Below are 15,452 nucleotides of genomic sequence, written 5' to 3' on the forward strand. Positions count from 1 at the left end.
TCAAAGTTGGTCCAAACTTAGCTTCTTGGTCTAGGCCTAATAAAAGCTAAGAACCACATCGTTAAACGCTTTTACTGCTTTCCCGATCCACTGTAAAAACTACTCTCTCCTCCGGGAAATTTTCCAATCAAATTTCTGTATCTTTTCTTAATATCTTTTATTTCATTATTTGAGTTTTCAATTTCTGTGCAAATTTCGTAATTTCGTAAGCTGAAGGGATTCCTGTTATCTGCCGTTGAGGCACAGAGGCGACAGCCGATTGCGGAAAAAGTTTGTCATGGACCCTTCCATAGTAAAACTCCTTGAAGAAGACGAGGTTTTTTTTTTTCTTTTTATTTATTATTTTTGGGTTTTTCTTCTCTCTGCAATATCTCTAGAATTCGGAATAATTTAATGATAACAGGACGAGTCTATGCATTCTGGAGCAGACGTGGAGGCCTTCCAGGCTGCCTTGAATCGAGATATCGAAGGCGATGCCGCCACTACTTCTCAGACGTCTGGTTCAAATACCGGTATCAATTTTTTGGTTTTCAACTTTTGTTCTGCTGGAATTTGATTTACAATATACAAGACAAAGAAACCAGATTTGCTTTCAAAAATGGTAACTTTAGAGTGAAATTCAGTTGCTTTGATTATTGAGAGTGTAAAATTTCTTAATTTAGTGTCATTAGCTTTCTTTCTTATGTTAATATCAACTGTTATGAATTGCTTCTTCTGGGAAATACACGAATGATTGTTGTGTCCACGATTAAATACAGCAGTTTTGTCTCAAGGAAGCAATCCAGCTTCCTGTCAGTCAGTTGCACAATGGCCGTCCAAGGGGCAAGATGGGAACACCAACTTTCAAAATCAACGGGCCCTTCAAAGTGCACAGCAACAACAGCAGCCTTCTTCTGAAATGGAGCAAAAGCAACAGGGAGCTGTTGTTGCTGGGAGTCAGCATCACGTACGACAGCCAAATGATGTTCCCCAAGAGATTAATCGTTTACCACAACAACAAAAACAACCCCAAGATGATCGTCAACAAGGAGTAGCTGAACAAGTTTCTGCCCAAGTTCCTCAATCGACTGGGGTTCAGACTACTGAAAAAAGTCCTATCCCAGCACGTGAACCAGAGAGAACCAATAATCAAGACAGTGAATCACAATATATGAAATTACAGAAGATGAGTAATCAGCAGGCTGGTGGGACAGAGCAGCCAAATAATCCTATGAATCGAGGAAAGCAAGTACCGTTTGCTGTTTTGTTGCCTGCCTTACTGCCCCAACTTGATAAAGACAGAGCCATGCAGCTTCATACCTTGTATGGTAAACTAAAGGTGGGTTTCTGTGTATGCAATAGACTGTATGGATCTTGTTTTACTGCAGTTATCCTGTTTATTTAGTGATGGATGCAATCGACTGGACAGACCTTGTTTTGCTTTTGCTTCATTTGCTGATTTTTCTATTGTCTTTAACTGTTAGAAAAATGAAATTGCAAAAGATGGGTTTGTCCGACACATGAGAGATATTGTAGGAGACCAGATGCTGAGGTTGGCAGTAAACAAGTTACAAGTGCAGGTGAGCACAAATGTCTTATGTATTAAAGTGAAAATTGATGCTTTAGTTGATCGCATGTTAATTTCGAGATCAAGCTAAAATTCAGATCCATAATTTCAGATGAGTTCCAACCAATTCCCATTACAGTCCCAGGCTGCAGCACGGCAGAATACTCCGAGGATGCCATCTGTTAGTGCTGGTGCCACACAGTTCGCTGGTCCACATTCATTAGCTCAGCTGCAGCAAAAAGGCCCTAATTCTCCTGCCACTCCATCTCGTGCTCCCTCTCCAGCAGTCCCCATGCAGACAAATTCAAGTTATTCATCCACTGAAAACAAGGCTCCAAAATCTCAAGAGATGGACCGCCAATCAGATTCTCGCTTTGGAGTGCTAGGAAGCCAAATTTCTTCCTTTAGTACAACCACCGTGAATCAAGAAAGAGACCGCTCTTCAATCCCAGTACAAGGACTTAACAAGCAGCAACAACAACATTTGAATTTCCCGCAAACTTCTTTTTCCATGCATGGGAGCAGTAGTTATCACCCATACTCTGGGCCAAGTGTTAATGCTTCAGGATCCTCTTTAAAGCCGCAACCTCATGATTCACAAATGAGGCAAACTGCACTTCATCAAAGCATGGGATCAAATCCTGTAGGAGGACCAACCCAGGCCATGAACGTGATGAGTGGACCTAAGTTTGAGAGGCAAAACTCTAGTAATGACCCAAATAGGTTGCAGGGTGGTTCTCTTTCTCACTTTTCAAATAGTTCAGTTCCTTGGCAAGCGTCATCAAGTAAGGAGACAAATCCTGGCCCTTTGTCATCAGTGACATATGTGAAACAGGAATCTGTTGATCAAGGTGCTGAGCACCAGCACAAACCTCATTTGTCTGCATCCCAGGGATTGCCTACTGCACTAGGTGAACAGGGAAATGCAGTTACAACTACTCCAAAGGATGAGCCTTTAGAGAAGCAGTCTTCTAGAATTGGCTTCTCAACGCCTAACAGTATGGTGCCTCCTAATTCAGTTTCTCCCATTACTACACAAGTGGATTCTAATGTTCCGGTAATCTCGTCTGAGTTTATGTTTTCACATTGTGATATGTTGATGGATTATTTTGAATGCATGCTGATGCATATTAGAAGAACCACTGCATTTAAAACTCTTAACATGAAAATTTATTAAATATTTGCTATCTTTGGTGTGATGCTTCTTTTATGCATTAAATAATTCCCAACTTTGGAGTGATGCTGTCTTTTATTGGTTATGAAGCGCATATATACACCTGAATTGCTAGGTTATAACCAATTTGATTTTAGGATTGACCGAGTTGTTTGCTTGATAGTCTTGGTGGGATCTTTTCTTTCTAGGGAAGGAAACCTTGGCCTATTCCTATGTTAATGGATCACATGCTGTCTTGCTGGCTGGTTAGATTAAGCTCTTTAGTTGTTCTGACTTTTTATTAGAGAGTATTTCAAGATGAAGCAAATTTCACAGTCCATGGACACTGATGTCCTTTTGGTCCTTGCAGGTTATTAGCATAGTAATTTATCAATTTAATTTTTGGATGTCTCTGGGGTATCCTGGTAATTTTCTATCTTGCTGTAATGGGTCAACCTTTTTTTTTTTTTGGTATAAGTTAGGTCTTATGCCTATGTCTCATGATTTTAGCTATCTGAGTCCAAGGTGGACAAGATAGTATTTGCCTATTTTTAATCGTTATAAGTCCATTTTCCAAGTGTTTTTTTCTCTCTGTACTGCTACAGTGCAGACTACTGTTCACAGAATAGGAATAGTATCATAACATACCTTATTCTAGGTCTGTTGCTGCCCAAAATTTCCAGTATTATTTCCCTCAAATCCAGCTTCTTTTTGGCCATCAAAACTCAATTGAATCAAACAGTAGTTTTCTACTTCTAGCCCACCTCTTTGCATTCTAAGTAGGTAAACTTCCCAAAATGTATCCTACATTGTAGGTGGTTGAAACACGTAATGTAATATATGGTATTTTTCTTGAATTTTGAAGTTACTTTCTCTTCAGTTCACTTATTTGAAATTCATATAATTAGTGTTTTTCCCAGTGAATTGCATGCTTATGACTTCTTGCTATCTTCTGACAAATTTCCATGTTCTTTCTATGTTTATCAGTTGGGCTCTCGGAATCCCTCTGTGCCCTCTTTGGCTGGGGCCAATTCAAGAACACCTCAAAAAAAGCCTTCTGTTGGCCAGAAGAAACCACTTGAAACTCTTGGTTCATCACCACCACCATCAAGGTTAAATCAACCTCTCTGTTGCATAATAGCTTGAAATGATTACCAAGGATCAATTATGAATTGTTTGATTCCTTCTTGACATTAACCTTTTATTTCATCATTTTTCACCTATATTCAATGGGATTTGCTACAGTAAGAAGCAAAAAGTATCTGGAGCCTTTTTGGATCAGAGCATTGAACAACTAAATGATGTCACTGCTGTCAGTGGAGTCAATCTCAGGGTATGATACTTTATGGTCATTTCTGCCTATATTTAAATTATTATTATTATGTAGTTATGTAAAGAAATATAAGCCTAAAAGAGAAGTCACATCCTTTTGTCATTCTGCTATCAAATAGGAAGAGGAGGAGCAACTATTTTCTGGCCCCAAAGATGACAGTCGAGTTTCAGAAGCATCTAGAAGGGTTGTGCAAGAGGAAGAAGAAAGACTGATTTTGCAAAAAACTCCGTTGCAGAAGAAATTGGCTGAAATTAGTTAATACTCTTTATACTTCCCTGGTCTAATGTTCTTTAATTTCATACATGTGCATTCTGTTTTCCAATATAAGCAATATCTTTCTCACAGGTCTATGTCTGGTTTTCTGTTCTTCTTGCAGTGGCCAAAAGTGGTTTGAAGAATATAAGCAATGATGTTGAGCGATGCGTGTCCCTGGTAAGATACTAGCTTCTTGGACCTTTTGTTTATAATGAGTTCATACATTTCCTCATGTATCTTGATCTCTAGTGTGTGGAGGAAAGAATGCGTGGACTCATATGCAATTTAATCAGACTGTCGAAACAGGTCAGCCTCAATTACTCTCAGTTAACATGAGTTCTCTCTTGTATCTTTCTAATTTGGGATGAATCTCTTGAAGCGGGTTGATGATGAGAAGTCTAGGCACCGGACACTCATCACCTCAGATGTTCGGCAACAAATTATGATGATGAATCGGAACGCTAGGGAAGAATGGGAGAAAAAGCAGGCTGAAGCAGAGAAGCTCAGGAAACTTAATGAAGTGGGTATTGTTTGTATTTGATGATATGATTGTCTATAATGCATTAAGAAAATGTAGGGAGGAATTAACAATGCACATGAATGCACCGACAGATATAAGATTGGGTGTTAAATATAATTTTTTCTTTACATTCTATATATTAAATATCTGTGGATGCAGCCTGAGGCTGAGACTGCTGTTGATGGTGACAAGGAGAAAGATGACAATAGAGTAAAATCAGTTAAGGTATTGGCAAAGAGTAATTTTTCTAAGCATTATATGTTCCTTAATTATCCAAATAAAGGAAGTTTCTCTTGCTGGTAATGTCCAGGCGAACAAGGAGGAGGATGACAAGATGAGGACCACTGCTGCAAATGTTGCTGCACGGGCTGCTGTTGGAGGGGATGACATGCTGTCAAAATGGCAACTTATGGCTGAGCAAGCCCGCCAGAAACGTGAGGGGGGAATGGATGCAGCATCTGGTTCTCAAGCAGGTAAAGATGTGAACTGCAGGCCTCTATCTGCATCTGTAAAAAATACAAAGGACAATCAAGAATCAGAAAAGAGGGGCCCACTCAGTCCTCTTGCATCTGGTAAGCTTGGTTCCTGGCTAGATCTCTTGTCAATTTTAATTTGGATGCATTTAGCTGGTTAATATGGTTGTAAGGTTTATCATGCATACTGTTACATTAGATGGCACTGTCATGAATACTGGTGTACAACTGAGCAATTTGGAATTGGTTTCTATCATGTTTGATCATATAGATTGGTAGTTACCATGATCATGTATTTTGCATGAGATTAATGCATTTATTGAACCATAGAAACAATGTATGATATTAAACCTGATTGTAATCACTTGCAAATGTACATGTGTGAGATTCGGAAATTTGATTGTTTATTTGAACAAATGAATTATCTGTGTTAAATTCATTTTTGAGCATTTGAGTGACTGTGTAAGGCAAATGTACAAATATGAAGTCGCTGAAACATCAGAAAGTTATATTTTTGGTTTGTAAAGTATTAATGAATTGATAAAACCCAAATAATCAATATACTATGACTATCATATTCTTGACCTAAGAGATCAGAGTTTGTTTCTTTTCCAATATAAATCATTCTGCACCGACTGTTCCAATTACTTCTGCAGATTTTCTTCTGTTACCAAGTTGTTATTGGGACACTCTCTCCCCCAAAATTTTCCTTACCTTGCAACCAGGGGAGGGTGGTTCCTGTCTTGTCCACTCTATTTGCTTCGTTTCTCACTCTACTTTCTTTCAACAGGGGCAAGTAGGAAATTTGGCAGGAACCAAGTTATCACGCCCCAAACTAGAGTGGCTCGTACTATTTCTGTTAAGGATGTGATTGCAGTTCTGGAAAGAGAGCCCCAGATGTCTAAGTCTACACTTATTTATCGCTTGTATGAAAAAATCCGCTCCGAGGCTGCAGCTGAGTGATTATCTTGTACCTTTATGCCATGGTGTCTCAATGTTTTCCATCAGGGATCTGATTACAGATAATGGAATTTGAGATACCTTGGCCGATTTATCCTCTAGCTTAATGGCAGAGAGTTTGATAAAGCAGCTGGATAATTGGTATTTCAAGGTTTAGGTGCTGTGTCAACCAGATCTTTACTGCATTATCCAGGCCTCAGAGCACCAACCATATGGCCCAGCTGGATCATTTCATGTTTATTCTTTTGTAATTATTATAATTAAAAGTTGTAACAAATAAACTAGTCTTTCATTAATCTTTATTTCTAGCAAACTAAACACTGTTTTCTTATTAATTTTAATGCTCTACTCTTATTATAATTTTTTTTTTATTTTGTACCAACATTGAAAGAGGTTATTGCCTTGTCTAAACTTTATTCGATACGTAAAGATTTGATATGAAAGTGAATAGATTTATACTAATATTTTATTGTTATTTTAAATTAGTAGAAATTTGATACAGTGATCTCGAAAATATGCTTGATACAAAACTAATTAAATTTTTATTCATAACTGATAATAAATAAAAAAGATTGCATAAGATCAGAATTTCTTTTCCCTAAATTAACTACGTGGAATGTAACCCAAAAATGAAAACAAGCGGTACGAGAAAAGAAAAAAGGGGAAAATCTCAGTTCCGGTTCTTGCCTAAAACTATTATCATCGGACAACAGCAAAGCATAAACAACGTTTGTCAATCAATTTGGATAAAAGACCAGATACGACATGTCGAGGGCTAGAGAGTACGCTAACGTCAACGTTCATCGTCCCAGAGATTACTGGGATTATGAATCTCTCACTGTTCAATGGGGGTAAGATAAGCGAGAACCCTAATTTTTCTTCCTTATCTATTACTGTATTCTAGTTTCCGTTTTCTTTGGGGTGATTATTAGAAAGATTGAAACTTACAGTTTTGAGTTGTTAAATGAACAATCTTTATGTTTTGCTTTTATTTTTTTTNTTTTTTTTTTTTTTTTTTTGGGGGGGGGGGGGGGGGGGGGGTGTTGTTCAGTGATCAAGATCACTATGAGGTTGTTCGAAAAGTTGGGAGGGGAAAATACAGTGAGGTGTTTGAAGGCATAAGCGTAATCAACAATGAAAAATGCATCATCAAAATCCTTAAACCTGTCAAGAAAAAGAAGGTAATTTCTTCCAAACTCTCCTTTTCTGCATCTAATGTGTTTGGAGCCAGGCAATTACTACAATTTTTTCAATGCTTTAATTCATCTCCTAACTGATATTTAATTGCTATTATACTCAGCTGTATTTATCTTTTATATCCTCTTGCATCAAGCAGCTTTGCTTGGTCCATTTTTTAGCTAAACGTGTAATGGACTTACGTCCTGTAGTAGTATATGTTTAGGCAATAGTTCTCACCCAATTTGTTAGTGGACGTATTGGCATGACCGACAAACAGATTAGAACTTCATGTTTCATAGTTGCCTGTTTGTAACAGTTTGTGATGTGTAAATCTTTAAAGGTTTAGGGGTTAATGTATCCCTTTATCACTTTTTCTCTACCTCATTATTTCTATATTGAAGTGTTTATCAATTACCTTGAAATCCTTGCAGATAAAGCGGGAGATAAAAATACTGCAAAATCTTTGTGGAGGCCCAAATATTGTAAAGCTGCTTGATGTTGTCAGAGATCATCACTCAAAAACTCCTAGCTTGATTTTTGAATATGTCAACAGCACTGATTTTAAAGTTCTTTACCCTACACTGACCGACTATGACATCCGCTACTATATATATGAGCTTCTTAAGGTAATTTTGTCTAATCCTCTTATAAAGTATTGCTCTTCATTTTTTCCTTTTTTGGTCATGCTTGTATATTCTGTCAATTGAATATTGATTTTCTTGAAGTTGTAGGAATTTCTTATTGTCTTTTTTAATGGCATGAAGTAGCATGTTAAAGGAGCCCATGTCATTTCATGTTTTACAAAGGGTATGCTAGTCATTGCATGCAGGAGGCTAAATTTCAAAGTCCACTGTATAAGCTATCACATGATCAATCATGTTACTTCTGTTATTTCAGGCACTGGATTATTGCCATTCTCAAGGTATAATGCATAGGGATGTCAAGCCTCATAATGTTATGATTGACCATGAACTGCGGAAGCTTCGCTTGATTGATTGGGGCCTTGCTGAATTCTACCATCCTAGCAAAGAATACAATGTTCGAGTAGCCTCAAGGTACTTATGAATTGCATGAACTTTTCAATCAACCCATTTTCTTTCTATTTCAATCTATTAACTACTTGTGTGTAAAATAAATTTGCGTTAGAATATGATTTCATCAATCTTGCAGAATTAGGTGATGTGAGAGAAATTCAAATTCCTAATTGCTCGTTTTAATTTTTTTTTTTTTGCAATGGTTGGTCTTTAACATATTATGATCAGTTAACGAATCCTGCAAAAGGCTCCATGAATATGTGAAGTGGAATTTTCAGAAAAGCTTCAGGCAATTTCATCATTAAGAATGCGTGAATCTTTTCCTGTTTAAGGAAATACACAAAGTGTAGATTTATTTATTGTTTGATAGAATTCTGATAAAAAATGTTTTGTCAGAATTTTAAAATTTCTATCAACGCTGGTTTTCACCTGCTTTGCCAGCAAGAACAAAAAAATCAGATGAAGTCCACCTACTTTTACTAAAATTGACTTAGGTAGTAATGATGTCAGATTATCATTGACTTGTGACATTAAATTTTTCGAGAATTTAAAATACTTTTTCGTTGGTAATTTCAGGTACTTTAAGGGACCTGAACTCCTTGTTGATTTGCAAGACTATGACTATTCATTAGACATGTGGAGCCTGGGGTGTATGTTTGCCGGAATGGTAAGCTGTAAGCATTATGGTGGATTGCTTATTGTTTATGGTGTATTCTAAGCCACTAGGAAGTGTTCTTATAGTGGAACAACTTTGCTTATTATGTGGCGCTATAACAATTTTCATTCTTTGTTTTCCCCTGCAGATTTTTCGCAAAGAGCCATTCTTCTATGGTCATGATAATCATGACCAACTTGTTAAAATTGCCAAGGTAGTTTTAAATTTTGTTGTCCAACTTAATGATCTTGCAGTGTTCTTTTCATTGTTATTATTCTGCATGCAATTTTCTTCCTTCAAATTTTTTTGTCATTTTGTCCCTTGTCTTACATGGAGCAAAGAGCAGTTTGCTTCCTTGCCAGGTTTTTTACTTGTTTTCATTCATAACACGTATGCCTCAAAACATTCATGTTACTATTGTGCCGTCCAAGTTTGCTGGTCTGGAAGTTGAAAGAAATGGGTATTGTGACATGATTCAAAACAGTAAAATGCTAATTCGTTCTTGATTTGCAGAAAGGAAAATGTTTTTTTAACTTTTGGTATAATTTTTTAAGGTTCTAAGATTGTAACCTAAAATGCAAGAATTTGATCTTGTGAAAATTGTAATGTAGGTCTTACAGATTAGTCTTTATACATCTTTTCTGTACGTGGATCATAGGCTCAGTTTGTTATCATCTAGTTTCAGGATGACATATCAGAATCCAGAATGCACTTAATCCAGCAGCTGATGAAAACTTAAAAGAATAAAGATATTTTTTTGTCCAGAATGCAGAACACTGGATGCACTTAGCCTAGCTTGTCTGTGTCTTTGCTTATTTGAGCCCCATGCTATTGTTGCAAAGAAGTAGGGGCACAGGGGATGCAAATGAGCCAAGCTGCTTGAGCTCCCAGCTCAGCTCTGCCTGTATTTTTTAGGCTTGCATGGAGCTCAAGCTTGATCAAAAAGACACCAAGCCAAGCCTGAGCCTGGCAAAGCCTGGTTCAGCTCAACTCAGTTGCATCCCTATGCAGAACAATTGGATTTATGAGAAATACCAAGGTTTTAGAATAACAGAAAACATTAAACACTTTTTTTTTCATTATTTTTTTGTCCAGGTGCTTGGAACAGATGAGTTAAATGCATATTTGAACAAATATCATTTAGAGCTTGATCCTCAGCTTGATGCTCTTGTGGGAAGGTATACTTATGTCCATTTTCATATTTCCACGTTCTTTTAATGCTTAAAAATGCCAATTGATTTAGCATAGTGGTAATTTCAGCATTATTTGAAAGAGTATATCCCCTCCCATTCTCTTATTTTCCCCAAATGTTTGCCTCTTGTTGATTGAATTAATGCATGGAAGCAGTTTTCTGGTGCATGTGCTTTTATGGTATCTAACTACTTTTTACTACTATTTCAGGCACAGCCGAAAGCCGTGGTCCCGATTTATTAATGCTAATAATCAGCATCTAGTTTCTCCAGAGGTATGCTGTTGTCTTGTTGATGAGCTTGAGATATCAACTATGCTTATTGTGTTATTAGTACTTGTCCTTTTGCTGGTGCTGATTATTTTGGCTTACTGCGGTGACATACAGGCCATTGATTTTCTCGATAAGCTTCTTCGATATGATCATCAGGACAGGCTCACTGCCAGAGAGGCAATGGTATGTTATGTTCTGCTCACATAGAAGTATGTCAGGGCTATCCTTTTCTCCTGATCTTGAACTTCACATAATAATTTTTGTTTCAGGCTCATCCGTACTTCTTCCAAGTGAGAAGTGCAGAGAACAATAGAATGCGGACACTATAACTGCAACCTCTTCTGGAGTCCGCGAGTCAGCTTTTTGAGCAGATTCGTACCCGATTGAGGCAGGCTTCTTTTTCGTGTTGTAACACTAGCATATGTATGGTTCCTGGTAGAAAAGTCTTGTTCAGTCTGTTACAACATTCATATATTTTTTGTATGCTGGCATTCTTCAACTCTATTTGGTAGAGTGGTATTTATAATTTTGGGATCATAGTTTGTCCATATTCTTCTAACTATATTCCCTTTACCCGAGACAATTTCAAGTGATATTTTTTTCCTTTTTCCTTCATCCAAAATCTTACCCACCCCTCCTCTCACCCGTGTTTCTTTTGCTTCAACGAGTGGTTTGCGTTAGCTTTTGATGGTTATCTAGAATGTCTGGTTGTTCCGTTTCAAAGTACAACTTAAGGCCTAAAGTGTTTACTCTACTGTCTTGAGCCTAAGACTTGTCTAAGAAGGAAATAAGCCGGACCCAACAACGCAATTGTGCAGTTCTCACAAACACTCGATGCATCTAGTCAATCTCATGCATGGTTGCTTGGTAATAGTCAAGTGTCTTTCAAGCGAATACTCATTGCAGATGTAAGATAATGTTAAGCATAGATTTTTCTAACGATCTTTAAAGGGAAAACGGGGTTCTCTTCAAGCAGGTGACTGATTTTGATAAGGGGAAAACATTCACTGTTAGAATAAAGGGTTAAGGTTTAGGCAACAAGAAAGCAAGACAGTAACCATAATATAGCAAGAACAATTTCAGATTGTGTTGATATCCCATCTCCTGGCAAAGATTTTAACAGAAGCTTCAAATTTAATTGACAATATGATACAAGAGATGGAAACCTCAAATCCAATCTGCAAGTTCTATATTTATTATTGGATATATCTCATTCATTTCTTAAGGTGAGGGAAACAAGCATAGACGTCAGATTTTGGGTGCTTTGCTTCAGCATGTTCCCTGCACTTCACCTCTGACGTGGTGCATATGAATGTCTGCATGCAAACCTTGCACTGCAACCACCACTCTCCATCAATCAGTAACCTCTCACTTACCACGATGGAAGAATGATACGCATGAAAACTCCCACAGGCCACAACCACATGAATCTTTCAGCAGTAGGAAAATTAAGAAAAGGAAAAAAGCCAAGAATGTTCATTCACGATTTAATTACCTGGATCGTCATGGCTTTCTTGTTTGATTCCAGCTGACTGCCTAGATCACATAAAAGATGCCCAAGTCAGAGTTTGAGACTGAAATTTCAAGGCGTAAAAGTAAAACGAAAAAAAGAAGAAGAAGATCTAATTAAGTTTTAACGAGGATAAGAATTAAGAAACGTTGTTTACCCTTAGCGGGTTTGTTCTTCTCCATGTGTTTCTCTCGAGCCATCCTTGACTTCTGGCCATTGCCTCCTCCCATTTCTGCTGCTTCTTGTTCTCCTCAATGGGTAACAAAGAAGTTTCCCTAGAAAAGAAGGGAAGATTCTCTTTTGTTTACGACTTCCACGAGAGATCGAGAATGAAGGGCTTATATAGCCAAAGTCCACTATGTACAGTGGGCGTCCGAAATGACAAGCATCTAACATTTTTTCGCTATTAATTGAGTGAATATTAAGGAACTGTGTGTCATTCCTTTACTCGTTTGCCACTGTGTTCGTGAACATTGGTTTGGCAACGTCACTTTCCTAAATTTTTTCTTTTTCTTTATTGTGGAATAAATGTCCTGAATTCGGCTCCCCAATAAACTTCTTCTCGAGGTCGTATATTTTGTTCCCACACAACGCAAATTACTTGCTAGCTAGGCCATATCTTATGTAGATTTCACACTTGCTCAATTCCATCACTACCACCAGGAATTAAAATATTAGATTTAAAATTAAGGGCCCAAACTTAAACCATTAAATCCAAAAGAAAAGAGCAAAACCAAACAAGTATGGTGATGCTAAAATTAGGTATAAACAGTCCAAATTTAAGATGAAGACAAGGGAGACAAGATGAGCTCACTAGTCGGCAGTGAGGCCCTTATCTAGAAATTCTAGAGATAACGCAAAACACCATGTTAGTCAAAAGGGCACCTGGTTAATGGATTGGGAAATTGAGATAAGCAAGGTGCTTCGTTTAGATATGGAGGGATATTCAGCCTAAGCCCGAGTGCTCAGACGTACAGCTGGAGCTCACCATAATGATATTTGTAGTGGTTGGAGAGGTCACCTATTACTCACCTCCATAAATCAGCACACAAAGTGGTGGACCCTAAACCCCTAAACCGACTCTGCTTTCTGGAGCCACAACAATCAATGCTTCCAGCTTCTTTGCCTTTGACAAATTCCCATTGCCTTGAGTTGTTGGATGGGAGTTCGCAGATTGCAGCTATTAAATTTCACAGGGTAGCCTTGCTAGCTTCCCACTTCCCTGTTAGGAGTTGCAGATGCATTTATACATGTATTGCCTTTGTCAAGGGGGATTTTTCGCAAAATTAGAGACTACCCTTTATTTCAAATCAACTTCTTTTTCATTGGAAAGTAACTTCTTCAGATTCTCATTAACTTAACCTATGTGAATTGTATGTGTTTTTATTTTTTAAAATAAAAAACCTTGTAAACAGTCATATGAGTTATTATAATATATAAAAAGATCTGCTTAAAGAGTATCTATGAACACTAAATTCAGGAAAGAACAATACGTTTATTATAATTTTTTTTACTTAATAATCACCTTAACCAGTGTCACTGTGCACTGATTAACATTTCCTTATAAACAATGATAGATTTTAGCATACATCATCAACTTTTAGATTTAGTAAATAATGTTACACCTATGAACACAATGCAAGCGGAGCTCGTATGACCAGGACCCTTAACATTGTTATATTCCAGGACGTATTGATATATAATGATTTGGAGATTTCCATATTGGGGATTCATGGTTTTCAGTATTCTATATATGGCAACTTTTTATCCCTTGATTATGAAGCTCCCTTGAACTTCTTGCCTGCCATCATAGCTCGTAAAAATACTTCGATCCAACAGTGCAAAGACCAGTCATCATTTATCTGTCTTCTGTTTGCTTTAAATTTATTTATGCTTTGTTACACGAGAAAAACAAGGTATTTTTGTGCTTTCATAGCCATAGGCCAGGGTTGGAAGACAAGGACAACTCAGTCGGCTTTAGTAAGGTTTTAAAGTCACACTCGAAACCCGCTACAGCCCATAGGCCATAGGTTGCCATGAGGTACATCTCAGGCCCATCTGCATCTAAGCATCGATCCATGTAATCAGTGCTCAAAGACTCAAACAAAACAAGAAGAAAACAAAGACAAAGTCAGTCTCCTCCCTCTATTCTTCCCCTAAACTAATTATATTTGTCAAATCCTTTTTCAATAAATTAATTCCAAAGATTTTCTTTCAATAATGGAGGCTGCAATTTTTAATTACTTCAAGCAATGGCCATGGTTGCAAACTTGTGTATGGACAACCCATTTTGAAAATAAATATTATAAGATCCATGCCAGATGCAATTAAATGTTTCTGGTCTTCTATGAGTAGAAGACTACACAACTTAAACTCCCAAGTTTAATATGTTGTATTTTATCCAAAGGAAGAAAAGAGAGGGAGAGAAGTAAAAGAAACTGATTTCTGATAAAGATAACAGGTAAACGACTAGGCATTTGACATTTTCCATGTCCAAAATCAAAAGGGCAAAGGCAAGATAAGCTGATGTTTGTCAAACAGGGAATTCAAATTCCCAATACCTCAAATGCTGAATAAATCTCTTTGCATCCCCACATTTCTGCTTAGGCAGCTAATACCATCATCATCATCATTCAAGAGATATGCCCCCCCGCCCCCCCCCCCCCCCATCTTTTCTTTTCTTTTTAATTTCCTACCTTCACGTTAATGTACGTCACAGAATAAAGATAAGCACTCGAATGCAAATGCTTCACAAACTTAGAAAAAGAAATAAAAAGGGTTGCTATTGATCATCATGCAATTACACAGCTGCTTCTGCTTGAAAAAGGGCTCAATTGGGTCCATGTAAAGTTAATACTAACCATCATTATTTCCGTACTTTGACTAATTTGAACCAGTCTACTATTGACACGTGTTTTAATCTCTTTTTTATGATTCTCTTATCTTTAACAAAAAACAAAATCACCTAGTAAACTACTCACATTATACATATAAGCTGCATAAACCCAATAGCCTAGCTTGTAATTCTTTCCATCTACAACATATATATATATATATATATATATATATTAAGTTTTCCTTTTTCAACTTCTCCATTGTAAAATATAACTACTTGTATTTAATTATCAAAATGTTAAATTCTTACTAAAATTTTCTTTTTTGTTATCCTAAAATAATAATAAAAAAGCATTATAAAGTGGTTTATATTTTTATTTTAAAAGAAAAGAAGTAAACATTTTATGGGATGGCAAAGAACCCAAAAGAAAGAAAGGAAAAAGAAAAGATAAAAGAACAGAACCAAGTTAAGACCTTGTCGACGCAAATCACGCTACTTACAGAACACAGCAACATCTTTTAGTCTTACATCTTGGG

The 15,452-nt window shown here is 37.0% G+C and overlaps 3 protein-coding genes across 4 annotated transcripts; 2 read left to right on the forward strand and 1 right to left on the reverse strand.

The window, feature by feature from the left end:
• Positions 80–6,678, forward strand: LOC18592004 (transcription initiation factor TFIID subunit 4b). 2 transcript variants are annotated; one of them, XM_007018474.2, is made up of 14 exons: positions 80–316; positions 404–512; positions 759–1,318; positions 1,464–1,559; positions 1,659–2,603; positions 3,687–3,811; positions 3,945–4,032; positions 4,151–4,286; positions 4,409–4,464; positions 4,537–4,593; positions 4,667–4,807; positions 4,967–5,032; positions 5,118–5,379; positions 6,071–6,678. In XM_007018474.2, the coding sequence occupies exons 1-14, from the start codon at positions 278–280 to the stop codon at positions 6,241–6,243; spliced, it is 2,853 nt and encodes a 950-aa protein (XP_007018536.2). In that variant the 5' UTR covers positions 80–277; the 3' UTR covers positions 6,244–6,678. The 2 variants fall into 2 exon arrangements, with proteins under 2 accessions (XP_007018536.2, XP_007018538.2); XM_007018476.2 differs by having other exon boundaries at positions 762–1,318.
• LOC18592005 (casein kinase II subunit alpha) lies at positions 6,846–11,185 on the forward strand. The gene is made up of 10 exons (XM_007018477.2): positions 6,846–7,091; positions 7,292–7,421; positions 7,851–8,045; positions 8,317–8,474; positions 9,030–9,120; positions 9,257–9,322; positions 10,204–10,286; positions 10,510–10,573; positions 10,685–10,753; positions 10,840–11,185. The coding sequence occupies exons 1-10, from the start codon at positions 7,006–7,008 to the stop codon at positions 10,897–10,899; spliced, it is 1,002 nt and encodes a 333-aa protein (XP_007018539.2). The 5' UTR covers positions 6,846–7,005; the 3' UTR covers positions 10,900–11,185.
• On the reverse strand, positions 11,614–12,536 carry LOC108663129 (uncharacterized protein At2g23090-like). Its single transcript, XM_018126213.1, has 3 exons — positions 12,238–12,536; positions 12,066–12,106; positions 11,614–11,904 (listed from the first exon to the last, which is right to left on the reverse strand). Exons 1-3 carry the CDS (start codon positions 12,308–12,310, stop codon positions 11,785–11,787), a joined length of 234 nt encoding a protein of 77 aa, XP_017981702.1. The 5' UTR covers positions 12,311–12,536; the 3' UTR covers positions 11,614–11,784.

The sequence above is a fragment of the Theobroma cacao genome, chromosome 8 (genome assembly GCF_000208745.1).
Source record: "Theobroma cacao cultivar B97-61/B2 chromosome 8, Criollo_cocoa_genome_V2, whole genome shotgun sequence".
Lineage (NCBI taxonomy): Eukaryota > Viridiplantae > Streptophyta > Magnoliopsida > Malvales > Malvaceae > Theobroma > Theobroma cacao.